A 24,813-nucleotide genomic window follows, 5' to 3' on the forward strand; every position below is an offset into this window, starting at 1 on the left:
GATCCACTGGGAGAGGAAGGGCCAAAACTCATTGCACTCTCTTGCTTTTCTTCCGCCCCATCTTCCTTACCCTCTATCTTGAGCACTGCTGCACACTTTAACGCTCCCTTGATATAAAATGGATTATCTGAATTATTGATGCTATAGATGCACTTCAGCTCTTCCACACTTTGTCAAGATACTTTACCTGAATCATGCTATTGGTGCCAGAGCACCTTGCCTGGCCGATTGTAGAAAACTGGTGGACATCTCTGCGGTCCAGGCCCTACAACAAACACTGCATTCTTTACTGGGTTACAAAATGGCACAAAGGAGATCATGCTTGGACAGTCAGCAGAGATGTTTTCACCATCTGACTGGCAGAGCTTCCAATTTGAAGTGCAAGTAGTTTCAGTGCCTGAGGAGAGATAATAATGGGATGTTTGGATAAAAAAAACTTGTTAAAAAACAACAATGCAAAATTATGTGTCCCTCAGTCCCAGCACAGGAGCAAACAGAGGAGAAAGTCAGGCCATGAAGGATAGCTAGTAACAGTAAGAGGCAGCTGTTCGCCGTGCTGACCCGTGGTCTTCAGAGCGGATGAGAATGTTTAAGTTGTTTCTCTGTTTTGCTGCGAGGTTTCCTGGTTCTTATAGCATGCACTGTTTCCTTATACACAGAATGGCATTTAAAAACCATTAAAGACTGAGTGAGGGTCATAAAACACTAACCTGAGAGGGTGGACAGAGTTATTTCCCGTTTCAGTGGAGGCGAGGTTGTCCTCTTGCGACCCAGACATCCAAACAGCTGCTCCTGAGAAACTGGAAGAGCAGGAAGAGTCCACTGTGGTTTGGGCTGGCTGCCCCGTTGATCCCCCTCTCCTTGAGGACTATGACATGGGCCCACTTTGTGCGGTCCAGGTCTGCAGCCTGTGGAGCCCATTGTCCCGCTCCCTGTCCAAAAGTCTGATATGCGAACATGCTAAGTTCGATTGTGTTGTAAATGCATATAGAGTCATAATATCTTTCTTCAACTTCAACTCCACAAACAAATCTTACCTTTTCAATGTCCTCTCATCACTCACATGTGCATTCCTGTCCCTGAAGATCCTGGTCAGGCTCTTCTATACAGACCCAAACAGACCTCAGTTCTGTTCTAGTGCTCTAAAGAACAAATGTAATAAACACTTTAGTTGTGGTTAAAAGAGTAGATGTGTAATCCAACCCTGCCTTCATACTTGACTTTCTCATTATAATGAGCGAGGTTGCTATGGCAACGCTCCCCAACGGTTACGTTGTAACTCATAAGGTAATGCTTGAAGGAACCTGTTTAGTTTTTGTTTTTTTTCCTGCATCCCTTCCAGTCCAGAGGGGTGAGGAGAGAAGTAACTAAATGAAAAAACTAGAGAAGGCTGATGCAATGGTTGGTCGTTTTAGGCCTTTTATCTCCATCCGAGTCCTGCTGCCTTCTTCATGAGATCTCTGCTCTGTCCCGTCTTTCTTTTGCCATTTTTCTAACTCAGTGATCAACATCACTAACTCAGACGGTGATGCATTGTGCTCTATGCTGCCTTGAAATTCATGCAAATTTTGCTGATTCATATTGAATTGATGTATTTTATTTAACCAATAACTCCACATTCAGTAAAACAACATTATTCCCCTCAGAGGTTGTACTGTACCCATAAGACCCCACTGTGATCAAGGTCCTGTATAAGCGTCTAACTAGGTGGCTGCAGCCGTCACAGACAGAGGATGCAAACATGGCGTACTCCTCTATTTCTTCCAACTCATTTATTTCTCGATGTTAAAATGTCACCAGCAACCGTTAAGCCTACACTGTCACCTCAGCAAATGCTTCATTAGTGGTCTCATCACACTGACTGCACTCCAGCAGCCTTAACGACACAGTGGTGTTAGACTCGTGTGTGTGTGTGTGTGTGTGCGCGTGCGTGCGTGTGTGTGCGTGCGTGGCAGACAGCAAAGTAGAAAGGCTGAGAAATGATTCTACTGACACCTCATCATCTCAAAAGCACCACTTGGACTAAAATGTAAAGTTGTCATAATGTTATTTGACTCTACAAAGTCATTTTGACTGCAGCATGATGCTCTGCAGGCAAAATGTGTCCCTTGGGCTTTTTTCCATTGCCTGATAGAGATTGTGTTTATCTGTGAAAGTGGATGAATTAAAGTAAAAACAATCATTTTCAATCTTTTTCAGCGTGTGTGTGTGTGTGTGTGTGTGTTTGGATGTACATTGCTGAAAGGCACTGCATAATTTATTGTAAAAATTCTACAAACTTATTTCTATCAGTGCAACACACTTAATAGCTAAAACCTAAACCACAGTTCTTAAAAATAGCAACAGAAGCCTCTGTAGCAGTAAATCATTTATCCGTGTCTCAACACCACTTACCACTAAATGCTGTTTTCACAATTATATATTAATTTGTCTAAAGTTAGTGAATCATCCTCAATATGTTGAAAATATGTAATATATCAATATAATAGAAATTATATACTGTAAAAAAACAAAGGCAATATGAAATAACATGAAATAAAAACATATGAATATGTAAATACACACACACACACACACACACACACACACACATATATATATATAATTTTTTTGAAGGCCTTAGTTTTTGTAAAAAATAATCTACTTCATACTCAAACTTAAACTAAAACTGCTGTTCCATTCTTATTCTGTTCCTTCAAAGATGTTCGGTAATATAGTTTAGTGTAGTATTTATTTGAATCAAGGTTCTAAAAATGGAAAATATCATGTGTTACATAATTTTGTGTTTTGGGGTCATATAAACAAAATTGACTTTGTTTTAGATTGTAAAGCATGAATTCCCCAAATTCCAAAAATATCACTTCAATGTCCTCATTTCTAGCTGAGCCCTTAATGCAAAAACTATTCCAAATGCTGATGACAGAGATTTGGCCATATTTGGTCAATTACCTGAGAATCATGCGTGCTTACATAAAAATGACAATACTGCCATATTTTCAGTATTTTATTATAAAACCAAAAAGAGCCTGTACATAACGCATTGTATAATTGTCATTCTTAAATAATTCTATTGAGTAAGACTTAAAATTAATACACTTATTGATCCATGTCTAAATAAATACCATAAATACATACAAGGTTAAGCCAAATTAGCCCTGCCAGTGCTTATATTCACAGAATACAGTCCACAGAGCAGGTCCGAGGCCAGTCAGCTCTTGGTTTGGGTGCGTGCGTGGGACTGAGTGTGGTATTTCAAGAGAGTAAATCACACTTTCCACCCTTTTAATTTGCAAAGTCCATACATGTCCCTCCAGTAATGAGGTGACAGCATCGCATCTCCAAAATAAAGTTTTCAAGTGCAAGACAATCCTTCCCGTCATCCTGATAGAGTCCATGCGGACCGGTCATCCCGTCTGTCCTCCTTGGATAGAGGAGCACGAGCAGACAGGGTTTAAGAACGGTTACAGCTGAATTCGGCCATGTCATGCTAAAGGGATGGAGACAGTGCCGTTGGCCCGACTGCGGCTTCGGGTGTGGACACTAGACTCTGTGAGCTCCTCGCCATGTTCTTCTGACTTCTTGTCTGCAATGTTGGCCAGAAAGCGCAGCGTGACTGAGTCCCACTCCTCCGGTAGCAGCAGGAGCAGGAAGCCCAGGCAGATGATGCAAGTGGCTGCCAGGCGCACCACACTGAAGATCACCTCGTGTTTCAAAACATCTACGGCTACGGCGAGGAAAGGAAAGTCACGGACAAAAGAGGGAGTCGGGTAGCAGGACAGGGAATGAGGGTGGGGTGGAAACAAAAACAAATTGAGATTAATTACAGAAAGTAAGATAAACCTCAGGGCACTGCGGATGAGTGTGGCAAATGCGGCTTATCATCAGCACAAGAGATCCACTTTATCCTCTGTGTCTTTGCGGTCTGGAGCGCTGGGACAGTTTGCCGTAACCCACTGACCTTCATACAGTTCATCATGGTTAAAGAAAAGAACTGGTCTGCAGGCATTTAGTGTCGCCTTGGCAACCTGATCCTCCCTGAGTGAGAGAATAGTTGCCAGGTCTGTTGAGGCACATTGATGATTGGGTTTCCAGGACGAGAGTGGTAGACTTGCTGTGTAATCTTTTTGCCCCAGTGTTTGTAAGTGCTGACCTCTCAATACAAAACCAAAGCAAGTGTGGCCATGTACTCGGGAGGAACCACCGTTTGAATTTTCAAATGCAATAATCAAGTCACAACAGTCCGTCAATTAGAGGTTAACACATTAGGAAGGAATTCTCACCAGCATTTCCGGGCACACTTAGCAATGTACCTATAGAGATGAGTATGGGGTAGGTCAGCACCACGCCGACATGAACCAGGATGTTGAACACTGGGAAAGACATGAAACAAAAGGACAAGGAAACAGACGATTAAGTGAATAACCGCATCAATAATGACGAGTGACGATGTCCAGTAAACTGTGTCATCACACACGCACCGCACCTTCCAGCTTTCTCTCCTCGCCTTCGACAGAGCAGCTTCTTTTCGACAGTTCTCCAGTTGTTATGATTCATATTCTTATCAAGAAGAATTTCTTATTGATGATTATAATATTTAAGCTTTGTTTACTGTATTCCACATTTGTGCCTGTCAGAGAGATTCCTTTTTACAACTCAATTTATCTCTCTGCAATACCTCATCTCACTTGTCGTGTTAAATGTTAAACACAGGCCTGCAAACACAGTCATCTTGATGATGACATTTGTTGGCACAGTATATTCCTGAGCTCCATATCAACAAAGTGCCTAAACCTAATCCAAGCACCCCACACCACACACACACACACTCACACACACACACACCGGGGTAGTATGTGCACTCACCTAGCCACAGTCCTGCCAGGCCACACAGGTATCCCCAGGGCAGAGAGGAGAGAGAACCCCAGTGCTCTACCTTGGTGAAGTAGAGGATGAGGGGCACGCAGGAGATGAAAATGAGGTTGAAGAAGCCCATTGTGGAGAGGAAGTGAGCCACCTCTCCAAGGTTGGCACTGCCCAGGAACATCTTGAACAACACCTGGATGGTAAGAAACAAAAGAGCAACAACAACTCCCAGTTTACAACAGTTAGTTGGATACAAAATGACGGCAATGTACAAACAATCAATTCTGAAATCTGTTAAGTTTGTCTAACCTTATACAGAGCTGATGTTGATGCTGAGCCCACAGCCAATGCCACGCCCACAAAGGAATCACCATGGAAACCATCAGCATAAGCCATCATGACAATACCTGTGATGGCCATTATCGCAGCCACAATCTAAAGAAATAGTTTAAGAAGCATGAGTGGGAAACAAAGCGGTGACAGAGAGAATAATCGTTAGTTTACGTCCACACAGACCCGAACACCCATGAAGCGGTCCTTCAGGACGATCCAGGACAAGAGAAAGACGAAGGCCTTGTGGCAGCAATAAAGGGCAGAGACATCAGTGGCGGTCAACTTCTTCAAGGCCAAAAGGTACAGGTAGTTTGTCAACGTCCAGAGGATTGAGAAAGGCGCTGTCCTCTTGACAAAAAGCTTCAGGGTCATCCCATCCTCTCCAAACAGCTTACTGCACTCCCTGTTGGAGAAGCACGGGGAGGCGAGGGGTTAGGACTGCATTCTCACTCGTCTGTGTTTGTTTGATAGCCGTGTAATCAGGGCGGGAGGCGCCACTCTGAGGAGGATGACTGATTCGTTTCTTAGTTCTTTTTATTAAAACTTTGGTCTAAGGGCCACTAGACTTTTACCTCTTAGGGAACACAAAATAACCTGACACCACCATGACCTCGTAACACCAAATTACATGACACAATGCCAAATAAAACAGTTAGGATTCTAAAGGTTGCCTGGTACGACAATGTCATGCGTCAGGAAGCGGTAACAGTTGCTAAAAGACAATAAAAATCCTGTATAAAGCAGTATTGTCCTTTATAGCTTAAACCCAAACCACAATGTTTTCCTTACGTTAATTTAATAAGTTTTTTTTGTGCCTGAACTTAACCAGACCTTAACTGTGTTGATACATCATAAAGATATAATCTCATATTTTTCCATGAGTTTGATTCTCATGAGATGTCCTTGAGCTTGCTAGTTATTCATTTTCTTAATATAAACAGAACCTGACTATTTGCTTTTATTTGGTTGCCAACTCTCTCTCTCTCTCTCTCTCTCTCTCTCTCTCTTCATACATACATAAATATATATGTGTGTATCTATATATATATTTAGAACTGGCATAAAACGTTTAATTTATGCCTCAGATCTTAGCATCTTTTTAATTCATTGTCACATTCGAACAAATTGAAAATGATCTCACATCACAGCGCCGCTAGCTTATTGTTGCAGACAAGGATATTCATTTTGTCAACTGTTATTACACTCAGCTTTTTTTGATTCCGATATCTGGAGCAGGTTCAAGTTCAATCAAATTGGATCTTTTGTGTAAATTCAAACATACAGTGAGCAGAAAATTAGCCTCAAAACTGTATCCTCACCAAAACAGATAAACAAACGAGAGAGCAAATGCAACCGGGAAGAGCATCAGTGTTTTTACCAGCGAACTATCAATCCCAGACCATCTCTCAATAGCATCGTGCAGAGTAATTCCAAAGCTATTTCGTTTGTTCTCTAAAAGCAGCGGAATGTCTAGCATAAGTTTAATTTCTTGTCATCAGTGATAGCACTCTCAGTCTGGGTAATTACGAGTAATTGGAGATGGTTAAACCCAGCTGCTCCGCCAACAGAGTACAGTTATACACTCAGAATTCTCAAGCAGATCCTGTGATAGATGGTACAGTATATTGTATGCAAATTGTGCTGCGTTGCTGCATAATCAACATACATACAGTGCGTTACGGCTCAATGGAATTTTCAGACTTGCTTTTACCTTTATGGCTCTTGCTGCAGCGTTTTGAATAAAATAACATTACATAACGAGTCCCTGTTTTTTTTTTCAGATGAAAGGTACAACTGATGACACCATGAACCTGCAGGTCTGACCCTGGCATTCACCTGACAGGTAATTAGCCAATTTAGCAGATAGCTCAAAAATACCATGTCATAGGTCTTTATAGAATATACATGTAGGTCTGTCTGGCTGATTGTCATACCTGTACAGGAAATGTGGTAACTGGCAAGTATGTGAGTTATGCACCAATCTAATGCCACGTAAATCGTCTTCAGATATCTCAGAGTAATACTACATACACACAGGAAATTTACTCTTCTTTGCCACTCTAAATCAGTACACAGGAATCTGCGTCGACTGGCAACGACTGATTAAAATGTAATTAGTCAGACGGATACAGTAAAATGTCAACAATGGCTATGGTTTGAGGTAGAAGATAGAACAAAGTTTATGTTTTAATTATCTGTATATATTTGTACATGTTTTACAACCTTTACCAGATCACACAACAGTGATGCAATCCTACCACATCAAACACGTAACTGATCAGCAACCCAAGTGTGAGCACTTCTTGTCCTGACAGGAGACAGTTGCACTTCCTCTTTTGCACACATGTGCCATAACACATTTGCTTGAACGAATGAAACAACATGCTGGTTACTTCTTTTAATTTGATTCAAAATACCTGGTTTTAAAACTGCTCGAGCCACTTTTGGTAAGTGACCTTGTGGGGATGTATAAATACACCACAGACGCCATGATCTCACTGTTGGCTGTCGTTGCAAGTGTTTAGCAATAACCCATCTTTCATCCTCTTTTTTTAATTAAAAAAAAAAACATTCAGAAGCCAAGTTACCTGAATTTCTGTATGGGTGTTTGCTTCTCCCTTGTTGTAACCACATGTCCAGAGTAGTAGATGGGGAAGATGAGGATATTCCAGTTGCTGCTGAACCAGGAGATTAAGAAAGGACAGGAGAATGACTGGAAGGTCAGCTTGACCACCTGAGTGGTACCCACCCAGGAGGAGGAGACACACAGCACCATCAGCAGACCACCCAGCACCTTCAGGGCTGTGTTGGTGCATGTGTGGTAGGACCGGCTCTCTCCGCTGGTTTCACTTCCTGGCGTCTCAGCATGCGGCTCAGAACCATCTTCTCCTGGAGGGACCATAAAATGTAAAGCTAATGAGAACAGATATAAAACCTATCTACAGTGACTGTGGTTGAGGGCCAGCAGATAAGCACTTATTGATTGCTTATCCTCAGCACTCACTAGCATAGTTTCTAGCTGTAAAGGCCCTGATGCATTTCCTTGCTATAAATCTCTCAAGTTAGCCCTGTGGGTGTGTATGTCCGAAATAGATTCCTGGCTTCATAATTCAGCACGTACTGTACACCCTTTTCATTCAGATGTGCACAGAAACCTGATGCCCAGACAGAGAGAGAGTGAACCTAACCACATGACATTCCACAAGAAAGTCATGTCAACCTTGGTGCTAATGGCTGCTGCTGTTTTGACTCAAAGTACAAAGCCACAATGCTGGGAACAGTTCCTTTGGGATTTAATGGAACTTGAAAAAGAAACTTAGACAGACAGATAGATAGATAGATAGATAGATAGATAGATAGATAGATAGATAGATAGATAGATGGACAGATGGATAGATAGATAGATAGATAGATAGATAGATAGATAGATAGATAGATAGATAGATAGATGGATAGATAGATAGATAGATAGATAGATAGATAGATAGATAGATAGATAGATAGATAGATAGATAGATAGATAGATAGATAGATAGATAGATAGATAGATAGATGGATGGATAGATAGATAGATGGACAGATGGATAGATATATAGATAGATGGATAGATAGATAGATAGATGGATAGATAGATAGATAGATAGATAGATAGATAGATAGATAGATAGATAGATAGATAGATGGACAGATGGATAGATATATAGATAGATGGATAGATAGATAGATGGACAGATGGATAGATGGATAGATAGATAAATATATAGATAGATAGATGGATAGATAGATAGATAGAGGAAGGAAGTGCTGTGTGAGAAAGAGTTTAGATCCGTTCTTTACCTTTCAACAGAGTGATCAATTTACACCAGGGCAGGAATAAGAGAGTCTGTCTTTGCTAGCTCAGCTATTTCCACCATGGCTACAGAGTCCTGCATGCACTTACTTGCACTTGAACCGCTATCCCCCCCCCCCCACACACACACACACACCTTAATATCCAAGTGGTCCTTATTATTGCATTGTTGTTATCTACAGAAACTTGAGCAGAGAGACAAGCAGTGAGAGTAATATGGCAGTAGGGTGTAATAAAAAAATGGATTGCAATAAATAAGTCTTTCCTAGCTTCAAAAGAAAGTAATAAAATGTGAGCACACGTACGGGTGGATGCATAGATGTCTGTATCCAAAAACGCTTCATCACATAACACTAAGCTAATCCCTCATTTCAGATAAACGCAGCAATTAACTCAACAGTCACAACAAACACATTTTATGTGATTGACTTTAATAGTACTTTATCTTAAAAGTGTATTTTGCCTTTCAGGTACTTACAAATAGTTGTCTTGATGTCACAAGGATGTTTTTTCAATGCTGCTTTAATTCTTTGTGAATGCAGGGAGAGCCAGCAATGTATATTTAGCTTCAACTCTGTCAGCCAACAATAACGGGTGCAAATCTGTCAGAAAACGTCTGTTTACAAACTGTCAAGCTAACCATCCAGTATAATCGATGTTTTCTTTATCCAACCATATTCCCAGTTATCCCTTAAAACTATGATTTGATCTAAAAATAAACAAACCCATTTGGTTCTGCACTGCCGTAGACACCGAGAAAGCAAGTGGAAGCAAGTTGGTTCAACTGAATGCTCCAGCTGGTCACACTCAGCTCTATTCAGAACAAATACCTTTTAGTCCAGGTGTCACTTGAAGTATTGGTAGTAGTATTGGTGGACTTGTTATATTTGGCAATTAAAAAAAAATAGCCCCATGTAAGCAACACAAACACACAAAAATACAGCATATTACTCGAACATCATTAAAGTGAATTCTCTTTAGAGTGAGGATAAAAAAAAAATAAATCCAAGAGATGGTTGATGTGTATTTTTGTGATTTGAAGAGTCAAAATTTCTGAATTGAGAAGGTCTGATGTAACTAATATTTAAATAGACTGTTCAAGGGGGAGTTTAGAGGGTAAACGTCAACATGGGTACCTGCTAAGACCTTGGACATCTTTATATCGACTCTAACCACACAGAGGTGGCGAAGCAAAAAGTAGAATTTAATTCAGTCGAAGCTTAAAGCAGCACCAAACTGAAATGTGCAACAACCGTAACTACAAACGACAACAAGGTGAGAGAGCCTTTGATGGATGAACTCTCGAGTGTGTATTACAGGCTGAAACCTCTCAGATGAAAACATCAGATAAAATGTTTCACCTAACAGTTCTTCCCTGCTGGGAGCACATCTACTCTAAGTGGCTAAACCAAAATGTTCCATGCGATACAGATTCTTTTCTTTTTCTTTTTTTGAAGGATCACCAAGGGATTTGGTCTAATTACATTCTGTCACAACAAAGATTCTTAATCAACCTAATGAGCCTGGTGGTTGCTAACTGGACAACTCGGCTCTGCAGTCGCGGGAAGCAGCGGTGTTGGTCTTCTCCACTGTATCACTATCGCTTCTTTTTCATTTTCACCAGTATGTGTTTCATAGTACTGACAAAACCTAAAGCTTTTAGTGTTGCTTACAGGCTCTTCTGTCCTGAGGTAAAAGCCACTACAGGCTGATCTGGTGCCACGTTGCAGTAATATTATAACTCTACTATTCCCTTGCTGTCGAAAAGCAGCTCTCCTGGCCAACACTATACTCTCATCACAGGGTATTTTATTGCTGACAAACATTAGAGCTAAAAAAGATGCAAAGAAAACAATAATCTGTGGTAGCAGCATGATTGACAATATTGCACGAAAGACATTACTGGAGCTTCGTCTCAGTCCCAAAGTATCCTTTTGTTTGCTGAAATCAAACAAGAAGATGAACACCCACAAACGCTCAACTGTAGCGACCTAACATTTTTGTGATTTCAAATATGCGAACGCATCAAGCAGACAGTGTCAGCTCAAATATGTGGATAAAAACATGAAATAAACGCACACAAAATAGTCCCTTATTTGCATAATTATAAAAATGAAATTTTCTGTTTATTTTTGAGCTTGCAGTGTCAAATATTACTCTGGTCCAGTTCAAGTAAATACAACCTCAAAATACATGTTTTTAAATTAAAAACCTCTGAATATTTTACTCATTGCAAAGACAGAACTTATGGCAGAACTGGGTCATATGAAGTTATATAAATGTAACACATAAAGCAGGTAATATATGTTCTAAATCTATCAGTGTTCATACAAGTTTTACAGATAGATTTCCATTAATGGGGAAATTCAAATGATCATAAAGGATCTGAACTAAAATGAAAATAAAGTATTTTTGTGTTGATCTTGACTGAACCTTTGTCAGTATCTGTAAGGTAAATTTCCATGAGTTTTCCCACTTGTTTTTAGGTATTTCTATTTTACAAAAACTTTCCCAGGCCTTGAAAATGCTATTCCAAAATCCCATGACTTTTCCAGGTCCTCATGACCATATAGAAGCAGTACTACACATTTTAGAACTTGAAAACTTAATTTTTTTACAATCGAGACTCAACCAGCTCACTACACCTAGAAAAGAGTGCACCACCTCATCTCAGAAATCTTAGTGCTGCGTAGCCTCGCTCATTCATTACTGGCGCCCATTAACAGATCTTATCCACCCTGTATGACGCAGTATGCTGCTCCAACCTCATATTTCAATTGAGTGCGTGTTTTATCAAGTCACTGAGGCTGCACGCCGCTGACATTGATGGATGGACCCCCACTGAATTCAATATGGAGCTCACAGTCATGTCTGCAATACGGGGTCAGCTCACAACATGTTTAACAGCTTTAGGTCTTTATCTGAATTAGGTCAGGCGCCATGGCATGGTGATGATGATACTTGGGGAAAAGGAGATTATCGTGCCACTATCTCTGACACCCATGTAAAATAGTGGAATTAGATGAAGGTAGGAGGATTTAGATAAAGTTCAAGGCTCTTCTGGATTAGCTCATTGTGGAGTTGTGTATGTAGTAATGCTCAATCAGATGAAGGAAGGACTAGTGAATAGAAACAGGAGTTGACTCAGGCTTGTTTGGTTACCGTCATGATTGCAGGGCCAGACAGGATGGCAAGAAACAACCAGACGTACACTGCTGCTAACACGCTTCCTGTCAGCACTCTAGGAAACAGTGACACAAATGTGTTTTAACATCATCCATTTGCTGTGCTCATTTCTCTCTCTCTCTCTCTCTCTCTCCCTCTCCCTCTGTCACACACACACACACACACACACACACACACACACACACACACACACACACACACACACACACACACAGGTTTGCGTAGCTATCCTTATTAGGACATTCCATTGACTTTCATTCATGTGAATATCTTAACCCAAGCCCTAATCTTAATCCTAACCCTAACCGATTGATGCCTAACCTCAACCTCAAGCTAACTGCAATTTACACCTTCACTCTAACTTTGACCAGGCGTTCATAAATTAAATTCTGCCACATTAGGACCGGTCTTTGGTCCCCACGAGGACTAGGTCTCCTGATAGGGTTATTGTTTATATCAGAAAAGGTCTCCAAATGATAACACCCGCATGCACGCATGCACACACACACACACACACACACACACACACACACACTCCTTCACTCTGCTGGTACTTCATATAAATACCAGTACGTGCACTTGCTGCCTTTTAAGAAACAATACTTGGTCACTTCATGGTAATAATTCATTCCAACACACATGTATTTCAGTATGGCAGAGTAACCTGCTCTGACTCTTTCGGTTTACCTTCAGAGATGGGGCAAGTCAGGACCTGAGTGCTGTAAGAGCTGAGAGGAGCCACTCGGGCTGAGTGCTTCTTCATCCTCCACTGGGGCCACAACACACTGTCCTTCCCTGGGACGTGTACGTATGTGTGTGAGGATGTATGCCTGCACGCTCAGCAGCTCATCCTGTTAGCTCCGTGCATCCTGACTCCTCCGCTTCTTCTTCTTCTTCCTCTTCTTCTTCACGCTCTTGATAAGCCCCCCTCCTCCTCCTAGATCTCGTTCAACTCCTCTGTCTTCTTCCCAGCACTCCAGTCCTGACTCTCTGTTCCTCTCCAGCCCGGCGCCCTCTCTGTGCTCTTTCTCTCCCTCTCTCTCTCTTTCTCTGTCTGTCTGGATAGTGACACAGCTCAGTGGAGATAGCTCAGTGGAGGTGCAGTGAAGTGAGGACTCTACTGTTGCACTGTCATGCCGTGATCCAAGACTGCCACTGTCTCCAAGGGAGACTGAGCTTCAAGTGTGTGTGGCATGGCGCAATCACTCCCCTCATCTCTTTCTATCCCCCCCTCCTCTTTTCTCTCTGCCTAACTCGCTTTTCCCCTCCTCTTCTTTTGCTCCACAAATCAGCAGCTTTGTTTGGAAGGTAACCAAGCAGCCTGAGTTAATTATGCTGCGTTAGCTGCTGTCCCCTCCTTCCTTCCTTCCCTCTCTCCGTCCTCCTCCCTCCCGATCCCCTTTCTACCTGAGCAGGCTTCTCTCTCAATTCCTCCCTGTCTCCTGCAATATACTCTTGTCCTCTGTCGACCAGCGACTTTGTCTTTTCTTGGCACATCTCCTGCTCTTCACTGCTCCTTGAGAATTGAATTAATTTTAGAGCACACTCGTGTCACCTTCACTGCAACATCAACCAATTGAGCTGTAAAAAAGACATAAATATCAGAAGGACAGGAAAGTCCTATACATGCAGATTCTTTCATCCACCGAGTGCAGGGACATGGAGACCCCTACCCCCACACGATCCTCACCCCACTACTGCAACACGGTACACTAAATGTCTTTCACATGTTAAACCTTTAAACAAATAATCGCTAACTTAAGAAAAAAAGACAAACACACAAAAAAACACACACAAATATGTGTGCACCGGCATTGATGTTTTGGGAGTTTGTTTGATTTGCTTTCCTGCAGAGAATGAGATGAGAACACCACTCTCCAGTTCACCATCATCTTGAAGCCAGCCTGGTAACAGCATGCAAAAATGCTCACTCATGAATACATCATTCAGCGTTTGTTTCATCCCTGCAAAAACAAAGAGAAACAACAACAGCATGCTTCTGTGTTGCAGTAGGCTGTGCGTGAATGCAAAATTCAAGTATGGTCCTGGCATGGAATTTTCGACTTTAGTCTTGTTTTATCCTTCGTTATCGTTGAACTGAGCCAGGATAGCTGTTTCCCCAGTAAAGTCTTAATGCTAAGCTAAAAGCTAAAAGCTGGCTTCATATCGAAGAGACACTTATAAAAGTACATCTATCTTCTCATCTCATTCTTGGCAAGCGTATTTTTTTCTAAATGAAGAACCAGTTCTTTAAGTGAATGCATCAGTTAATGGGGTTTTAAATATTCATATTGCGACTATGCTGCTACGTCAGAGAAAGATTTCTGTTCCATCAGAAAACATCCCCATGCCCTGCTCGTGAGGCGTGTCCGTCTCATGAGACTGTGGTTGGGAGTTTCCATCTCAAGGAAAAACCCTTTGCTCATCCTATTTCTGGCTGTGGTCTTAAACCTGAAGATTTAATGGACACTAATACTGCTTGGACCTTTGCGTCAACACCTTATGCGTCTTTTCGATCATAAACACGAGGCTCTCCAGCAGGATATGTCACCACTGAAGTTAGTAGGTGACCCAGCCAAAAGAAATAATTCGAGCAATGCAGTAATCTTTTCTAAACTGGTTACTTTAGTTCACTGTCTGAACAATTTTGCTGTCATGTTTGCTCCAGGATATTTCTCATTATATCACTATCACCATGACTTCTACCGTTCTCATCTGTCTCTACTCTCCTCTGCTCATCAGCCAAGGATCTGGCACAGCTACAGAGAGCACAGCAGAGCACTTCTCTGTATGTTCCAAGCTGGTGGAGAAGAGAAAACGGCACGATTATTGTTTGGGTTGTTGTCATTAAATTTGAAGGGGGATGCAGGGCCGTGTTCCAGAAACAACATGGCTTTAATTTTGTGTGAATGCACGATTCAATATTAGGGAAAAAGCTAAACTGTTAGTTAAAACACACTCGTGTTACAGAATGAATGAGGCATTAAAGCAAAATACTTCATCTTGAGATGAAACAAATGTGCTTTTTTTTGTAGAGACCACAGGCACATTTTTAACATGACGTGATGTACAATTGCAGCAATTACACATCCAGCAGATACAGAGCAACACCATCGTTAATTAGAAGTCATGTACCTGTCAACCCAGTGAATGTAAATGCAACATTCACTCGTTACTTCCTTGGTCGGAGTGAAATATGGAGCTCTTTGGCTACTCTTTGTGTAATCTCTATAAGAGAAATCTGTAGGCAACTGGCGAGATTCTCATACGTGACAGTGTTGTGGTTGGTTGACAAATCACACTTGAATAGGCCTTGGTTCCATGCAGACAAACTCTTTGGAGAGCAAAGAAGGCAGATCCTATTAGCTGAAATGTAATCTTCCGCCTTCTGATGGTGATTTCGATTTTTACAGACTGCCTTCATGTGTTGTTGTGACACAGTTCAGTCACTGCTGTCGTCTCTTAACTCCAGTTCAATTCGCACATCCCAGGTTAGGGACTCTTCTGTAGATCTGGACCAGCCGTCAGAAGTGGAAGTCATGGCCTGGACTGCCGCTGGATATATTGTGCAGAAAGTCCTGACATTTTAGCCTCATTTCTGCTCACATGTGTTCTATTTGCTAATTGTTTCCTCTTTCACGTCATTCGAGAGTTTTTCCTTGAGACAGCAGCTTCCTGCAGCTGGAAACTGCAGGATGGTTGGGGGTGAAACAAAACAGTAAAGTTGCTGCTGAAGTGACTTTAAATTCTCTACAATACTCACTACAGCTTAGGAGAAAGATATGTTTTCTGTAGGTTAAACATGACACAGACATGCTACTCTTTTGCTTTTTCATTATTTTAATCATGCCAGCTAAGTAGAGATGTATCTATTTAAGGTTTTACTTGGTACGTTTTGACTAACAAAGTTTGCAAAGCTTAAAATCAAGGTTGAACATTGAGGAATGATCAGCCACACAGTGAAAAATACAGCTTATTATACTACTTATTACTTATTACAGCTTAGTACTTGGATAGAAAAAAGTCAGATCGGTGAATCCTTAATTATAAAAAAATATTGATTATAGTTGATTATAGCTGCTATAATGTGCTTGTGCATGTGCGGCGCAAGCGTGGCTGAAGCAGGAGGGAGTATTGATCCCAAGAGACGGAGGGGGGGTTCAACTTAAAAATAGACCTGCTGATGAGTGGAGCCAAAAGCGAGACAGGGAGGGACAAGAAAAACGATGTAGTCAGCAAAGCCCAGGATGGTAATCGCTATCAGATTAAGAGAAACGTCAGGGGCACTAGACCAGGGAGGGAAATTTGGCATGAGATGGCTGCTCTGTCTACTCTGCAGGTTTTTTTTGTTTGTTTTTTTTCAAATGAGTGAATCAAACTCAACACGTTCAAAGAAATCCACTGAAGCAACCATGCTGGGTGTCCCTAATAAACTGGAAACCAAGTGTATATCAGACAATAGTCACTGCATCACAGATCAAAGCGTCCTTCCTCTTTACCTCCATAGCAACAGCTGTACTCCCGTGCACTGACGCACACAAACCCATTCAGCTGCTTTTGTTATTGAGATTTTTCCAACAGTCCTCCAACATATGAGCCTCTTTGTCTAATCTAGAACTCAGCAGATCTCCACAAGAACCAGGACCAAAGAAAAGGGATGATAGAAAAGATCTATGACTGATAATTGCACCTGATTTTACCTCTAATGAAGAGCAGATCACACGTGTGACAACTCACTGGACCATCATGGAACCATCAACTCAAAGTGGGTTGAACAGAGGGAGACAAGGACACCTAGTGGTGAATAGGGTTAGTGCATTACAGGTTTGTGAACATAAAGCACAGATTTATCTTTTAAAAAAGCATTAGAGGGTGAGTTCAGCCAAATTTATCTCATGTGTTTTTCCATACAGAATTTTTTTTGTGGCAAGAAAAAGCAGAATTTGGTGTCACAACTTATTCCTGAGCTCTGAAAAAACATTGGAAGTAATCACGAATATAAGAAGAAATTAAAATAATTTATTCTTATCAAACAGAACCATGTGGCTGTTGAGAAGCATATGGGCCATGGGAATTTTCAAAATAAAGGCTAAGCTAATATAAGAGATCACAACATGGATCAATGTTGGACTTTTGCATCAATTATATTGAAATTTTTGGTCACAAAATGGATACAGTGGTACATGATATATTTTTATAACTCAAACTACTGGGAAATATATCATTTCCCTTGTTTCCCTTGGCATAGGCAAATACTTGAGAGAGAACTCTGGAAAGACTATGTAGCTTAACATTTTGTGCCATTATGTTGTATCCAATTCCCCTCAAGTAATACCATGATTAAGGAGGTGAAATTATCATTTTAAAAAAATCAAATTAAAAACAACAACAGAAAAATTATCATATCAAATTCCCCAAAACTGTAGAACACAAAGCCAACCGCAGATTTTTTATTCTTATAAGTGTTAGGAGTCGGCACGTCGGCCACAGCAGGACGCACTGAGTTCTTCCAATGCCGTTTTTAAAGTTTTAAGCACCCTATATGACATTTATTCAAGGTTGCAGGAGAAACTGGAGGTAGACACACATGAAAACTTTGTCTTGTATTTCTTATGATGTACAACTAAATATTTTTTACATTGAAATGTAACAACATGACTGAACTAGTGCCGTGAAAAATCTCTTGCAGTGTAAAAATGTTGCATACCTCTCTATTTTTATACATGGAAACTGCATGTAGTAAACACCAATGCTGACTTCCTGGCATTTCACTAGAGGATGAGGAGGGTCACTCAGTTTATTGTTGATGTTGCATTTTTGGACCCCATGAGGGCACTGTTTGACAGCTAACCACACGGAGCCACACTCGGAATAATAGACCAACCACCACAAATCTCACACATGTTCTCTGAAATAATCCAGTGTTACTTTTGAACCACATACAATCCCATGCTGTAATGAAGCAATTTGCTGGAGCCGGGCCAAATATTCAATCACCTGACATGTAGTACTACAACATATGGCCCCTAGCACAGTGGCATGAGCACGGGTCAGCAGTTCTGTAATTCCAGTGGAGAAATATTGCGCCCATTACATGGAGGGTGTTTCGCTGATCCCCAGGAGAATGTCAGACTAACAGCACTCCAGGAGTTGTTCAGGCAAAGCTCATATCCCATTCGACACTCGGTAGTTATAAATAGCCCTGAGAGCGCAGGCATGGGAATGGGATAGTCCAAAACAAGTGCCTGAACCTTCTGAATGTTTGAGGAAATGTTTGTGGATGAAAGTGAAGAGTCCCTCGCTGTTAACACTGGTTTTGAACGGTTTCAAAAATGCAGGATACTCAGTTAAAGGATGAATCGATTCACAGGCATCTTCTTTACATCTCTCCATACACTCTTTGAAGACTGCGATGATACTTCCTTCATAAGTTTCCTGTGTCTGTTGCTGTCTGGCTGTGATGCCAGAAGTGAACAACCAACACAGACAGTCCTGAGCAGGACTGCCCCTACCAGTGCCTGTCCTTCCTCCTGGACCCTGCCTTGTTTCCCAGCCGGGAATGTGCCAGTATTATAGACCTGTCCTTCAAAACAAGGTACACAGCAAATCATTGTAATGGTTTTCTGGAGATGTTTAGGAAGCACGTTATTGTTATATGCTTCAACAGGAGCCAAGCTGCTGCTGTGAGCGTAAGCAGTCCTTCCTCTGTTTGATTTAAGGGTCCACTGTGTTGAATTTAGGATGGATTACTGGCAGAAATTGAATAGAATATAAACGACTATGTTTTCATTAGCATATAATCACATAAAAGTGTTTTCTTGAGCTTAGAATGAGCCCTCATACAGTATTTTAGCAGGAGGGTCCACCATGTTGCATTTGCAACAATTAAGGACAGAACAATTTAAAGGGCCCAAATTCATTGCAGGAGTCAACATCAATCCATCCATCCATTCATCATTTTCTATACCACTTATCCGTTAAGGGTTGCAGAGGCGCTGGAGCCTGTCCCAGCTGACATTAGGGGAGAGGCGGGGCTCACCCTGGACGGGTCACCATTCTGTTGCAGGGCCATCAGGAGCAGTTAGGCGCTCAGAAACTTGCTCAGGGATACTTAGACATGGTCACTGGGGGGAGTGAGGATCGGACCAGCAAGGATCAGTTGCTAGACGGCCACTCTACCCCTGAACCATGCCACCCCTCCTATAGAAGTCAGATTTGAAAAACTCACACCACAGAACCAGGTAGGGCAACTGTACTGTAACTGTGACTGTAGAAAAAGCTGCGGTACCAAGTACTGGGTTCTACCCTCTTGGTACAATTAAAACCAGTTTGAAATAGAGGTGTCGCAGCAGTTGGACGCACCTCAATATGTGTTAGGTGTTAGTTCAGCTATTTAATACAACTGGTCTACATAAAAACACATGCATGACACGCTGGCTATCAGTTTGGACCTTAAGTCCTACACATTTTCGGTGCTATAGTGGTTGCTCTGGCTTGTCCTCTAATTAGCTCCGACAAGGAGACAATGTTAACGGTGAGGTCTGTCTGTCTGTCTGTCTGTCTTTTTGTCCACTGTGAGGCCAATTTTCACGAAAAGGGGTGTAGCGTAGACACATTTTGGGGGCATATTAATCAAAGAGGAGAGGAGAGGATGTTTTGTTACTTCTCTTACTGTAGATCTACCTCAGACGTATTCAGAAACACATTTAAAACTCAGTGATGAGTTACTGCGAAGACTGTGGCAAGGTGGCCAATTATGATGTTTTTACCAAAATATCTATGCAGAATGGTACCTGTAACTGAGACTGGACTCCACATGGTCCAGATTTTTTCCATACTTCACAACAGACATTAGGAGGGCAGAGAGCAGAAGAGTAGATTCAAAGCATGCCCACCTATTTATTGTATGAACAACATGATATCACTGGGTGATGATGAGGTGGGGAGAACTCTGATGACTGCACTGAATGTAATGTAGAGTGTGTTTCACGGAGCCAGCAACAGGGAGGGTCTCTAGACCTTCACTTCAACTTTGAGACGGTTCAGGAACAAACCCAAGAGAGGAAAATACAGAAAAAGAACGTTTGCCACATTGAGTGATCTGGTTGCTGAAGAAGAAAATTTCTGTAGGCAGACAACAAACTGCTATTGGATTAATTTCACGTCCAGACTATTTATGATACTCTGCTAAACCCCACGTGAGCTGTTTACATGAGACTCCAAACTCTGCACCCCAGTACTGAATCAATAAAGCTGTGTTCAAAAAGATCTGAAAATGCACTCTGCGGTTAATTATTTGGAAACTGGGAACAGGACCAATTCAGAACCAAGAAATGCCAGACCCAAATCTGAATGAGAGACATAAACCCGACTGGCACCGATGAGTCACGGGTTAATTTTGATGTACAAGTTAATACATATTTAGGTGAGAAATCATTATCTCCAACTTCACAACCACAGCTCACTGGATCCTACACACTGGTCCTTTAAAGTCATCTTTGTTTACATTCCTTCTTTTGTGTGCATGAGTTATAAATTGAAGCAGCAAGAAATATTGCTCCTGGTTGGTACAAAGCTGCATGAACTTCTCACATTCTTGTCACTACACATGCACCATTAATATATCATAACCATACTATATGTATTGCAGCTTCAGCCTTGTCAACAAATGTAGTACAAAATCCCCCTTAAAGGCATCTTCTAAGTCTACACAGATGGCAAGTGGCAAGAATAACAAAGAGGCAACAGAATCTTACTAAATATATCATTATCCCATAGGCTTGGCAGGGTGAGCCTACTGTTCTATTTACGTGATCCTTTGCCTCATCCTTCGTGGAAAATGATACTTGCCAATTCTAAAGTTTACAATTGTGAGGGGGAAAACAAACAAAGCAAACAACAGCTGATTCTGCATTCACTTCAGTTGCTAATAATTAGCATTTTAGAGGAACTGTGACAGATTGTCTAATAGCTGTAGGAGTAGGAAAAATTGTGACAAGTACGCTGCCCTGAGGAACACCTTCTGTTGACATATTCAAGAATTGGTTGATGGATTGGAAGAGAAATGGAGTTATACAGATGCATATTTCATCAGAAAATGGGAAATGTCTCTCTAATCAAATAACCCCTCAGCTTGAGGACACTTTTATAGGCTTGGTATGGATGATATTACAGTCCACACCTGCTCCTTATCCCTGGAATTACGGCACAGACGGCATCCCAGCTCTCATTTCCCTCTGCCACAGTGTGTAGTAGGGCAATAAAATGGGACAGACACAGGCTTGTGTATTGGAAACAATATTGCGTGAACAAGCTGCAGCTCCCACTCTGTATCTTAACATTGAAGAGCCAGGAAAACAAGAAAAACATTTACGCCGGTAAATAACTGAAAAGGCAATATTCCTACTTTTACATGAAGCATAATATGCACACAATGAGAATATTGAATTTAACATGAATTAAAGCATCAAGTGGTGAAGCTGGAAATTTCAAGCATCACGGAGAACCTTTGTTTGCATTATCACATGACAACAGGAGTCCATCTGAACATTAGTGAATCCTCTGGATTATAAACATACGGTACAGGAAAAATATCAGGTGTGATTGATTTGGACTAGGAATGTCAGTGTTGGTTTGTTTTCTCTTTTGATAGCCTGAAACCTTTCTTTTTGGATAACGAGAGACGTGGAGAGTGAGCAGCCACATGTTTGGCATTATAGTGGACAGGGGCCAACACCACTCCAAGGTTGTTAGGCCTGCACCACTCAGAAGCTCAAAGTAAAGGGAATTTGGACTACATCTCTCAGTTAGCATAAAAGAGTCGTGATGTAACTTTCGAGCTAGCTTGTCTGATCTAGCGAGTGTGACCTCTAACCCATATGCTTTCAGTGGCATATTTCAGGCTCCAGGTACTGATCTGGTTCTCAGAATCCCTTACCCTCCACCACACTGTTGATAGCGCACTGGTCTAGTTGTGTGATCTTTGGCTGCGAGGCTAACCCACGTGCTAGTTGCTCATGTGGTAATGCATAGAGCTAGAGTTAGCAGTAAACTGAAGAATAACATCACAATTTTTGCATGTGGCTTTGGTCCATTTCTGGATAAAATGGTCAAGGTCCATTTGGCACATTTCATGACAGCATCTGAAGCTGTTAGCTAGTGTACTGCCATGTGCCACAGACAGAAATATTGTCTGAGGTCTGTTGGCCAACTGCTGACACGTACCTAATCTAATCTAAACATACTTGTGAGACACTGGACAGCGTGTGTATGTATGTATGTATGTATGTGTGTGTATATATATGTATGTATGTATATATATATATACACAAAAGCAATAATGTGATTATTAAAGGACCAATATGTAGGTTTGGAGTTTATATATATATATACATACATACATACATACACATACTGGTCCTTTAATAATCACATTATTGCTTTTGTTGCAAACATTAATGGCTAGTTGTTTCAGGTGCTTCCTAAGGGTTCAGTATGTGATTGCGTTCACGGTTAATCTATTGCAACTGACACCCCTGATAAACAGGACGCTGAGTTAATGAGAGACAGACTCGTTTCCTTTTCCTCTGTGTCAGTCTAAAAATCCACTGAGGTGTGCTCAGCTCATCCAAAAAGACACATATCGTAATGAGCCTCAGCTGGAACTGCTCTTGATTGAATCTGCACATTCCCTTGGAGAGAAAAACACACTTATTACTCTGCGAGAGTAACACATAGTACTACGCTTCAGTAGTACATCTGGGTAAGAATGCAAATATTGAGAGAGCATCTCTTTTTTAAGTCATGAGGTTTTAGTTGAGCTTTTATGTAACAGCCAGGGGGAAATGTTGGATTGCGTGCCAAGTCCAATTCATTTGGAGCAAGGTGCACCTGCATATACTGTAAATCACAAGAGGCTTACAGGTCAGTGATTTGTCCCATTTTGTGTTGCTATTCAAGAGAAGCAACTCCTCATGTATCCAATGAAGATACAATCATCAAACAGGGAGTCAGGCCTGAGAGATCCTGCTCTGCTCACCTTGTTCTTCGATCATAAATCCATTTGTAAAATCACTACACCCTTGTGTAGGGAAAACTGAAATGCTTGTTGTTTCCCCCTGCTGTAATCCCACTGGCATGGCTCATAGACCGGAGGGCAAGATTTTAAGATCATCCCTCAACAAAGTGCATCATCAGCTCACACCTCCAATCGCTGACACTGCCTAGGTGTCAGCAAAAAATTCCAAATAACACTCCACCAATCAAATCCAGGAGGGCAAATAAAGAATTAGACTAAAGTATCTCAGGTACTTTCTATCGGCCTACATGTGCATCAGTTGCCATATGAAAATTTAGGATTTTAATGAAACATTCAGTGTGAGGCTGCCATGTGAGTCACAAATGAGTGTTTCATCTGGGCAACATCAGGCTGCACTTGTGCGTGACACTTTTCCCATTAATTGCATTCGCTTTTGTTAGTCACCCCCCACCCTCTGATATATGCCTCAGAGACGGATGAACCGTCACCTTGTCGTCTGCTGATGTTGCCTAATAAATATAAAATCTAATTATTCATCACACACTTACGCTACTGCAACAGAATTAAGCATTTCTATCAATTCCCAGATGTACAGTAAGTATTCATCATAACATTTACATACAGTCATTAACACCTGGACAAAGAAAGGCGTGAGTGTCGCAGCACTAATGACTCTACTTTGCATCTTTCTACTCACTTCTGTGACTGGAGTATCCCGGGTTGTAGCCGTAGTAGCCAGTGATCCTCAGAATCCGGTCCTCGATGTCGTGCAACCCGTTGGCTGTCACTGTAGGGCTGTAGCGACTGCCCCCGGTCGGCGTCGCTTTGCCGGGCAAGCGAGTGTTCTTTAGGGGCTCCAGCCTGATGCAAGGCTGGTCTCCACTCTCCAAAGCAGTCTCGGAGCTTATCATTGTAGGTCCGAGCGGACAGAGATGAGAAGAGAGCGCAGATGAACCCTGATCACCATGCGAGAGACCCCCGGGGTTGCATCAACAATCAGCAGCAGCAGCAGCAGCAGCAGCAGCAGCAGGAGGAGGAAGAGGAGGAGGAGGAGGAGGAGGAGGAGGAGGAAGAGGGCATCCAGAGCCACATTCACATTCCTCCAGTGATGCTCCCGGACGCAGAGCAAGGTTATCAAACTCCAGGAGGCTGGCAGACATGCAACACTAGGGGGCGTGTCACTACTGTCACATGCTTTGAGTTCAATTAAAGGGGGAAAAAAACTTGGCTGCAGGGGGAAGCTGCTGGGTAATGGCCTGCATGAAAGATCATTCACATAAATCTATGCCCACAAATTAAAGTGCAAACACACAGGAAAGAAAAAAAGCTTTCCACAAAAATGATGACTTTTGTGTCTCGTTTAAAGTGCTGAGCAACACCCACTTGTTCAAACACACACTTGTGATACTATTCAGTGTCAAACCTGTTGAAGAATTAAAGCAGTACCATACACACATGCGCACGCCTCTCCATGCTCCCAGTAGTCAACATAGCATCCATAAGAAACAGGTTTAAAGCTGTATAAAGAAAGAGAAATATTCCA

General features: G+C 41.7%; 1 protein-coding gene across 2 annotated transcripts; it reads right to left on the minus strand.

Annotated features, from left to right (window-relative positions):
* Positions 1-3,030: 3,030 nt before the first annotated feature.
* Positions 3,031-24,370, minus strand: slc35f4 (solute carrier family 35 member F4). 2 transcript variants are annotated; one of them, XM_086182560.1, is made up of 7 exons: positions 23,968-24,370; positions 7,785-8,085; positions 5,380-5,599; positions 5,173-5,298; positions 4,864-5,056; positions 4,281-4,370; positions 3,031-3,724 (listed from the first exon to the last, which is right to left on the minus strand). In XM_086182560.1, the coding sequence occupies exons 1-7, from the start codon at positions 24,179-24,181 to the stop codon at positions 3,483-3,485; spliced, it is 1,386 nt and encodes a 461-aa protein (XP_086038686.1). In that variant the 5' UTR covers positions 24,182-24,370; the 3' UTR covers positions 3,031-3,482. The 2 variants fall into 2 exon arrangements, with proteins under 2 accessions (XP_086038686.1, XP_086038688.1); XM_086182562.1 differs by lacking the exon at positions 23,968-24,370 and adding an exon at positions 12,920-13,307.
* Positions 24,371-24,813: the final 443 nt, after the last annotated feature.

This window comes from Aulostomus chinensis, chromosome 17, assembly GCF_037954235.1.
Source record: "Aulostomus chinensis isolate RoL2024-O1b breed Wild chromosome 17, RoL_Achi_v1.0, whole genome shotgun sequence".
NCBI lineage: Eukaryota > Metazoa > Chordata > Actinopteri > Syngnathiformes > Aulostomidae > Aulostomus > Aulostomus chinensis.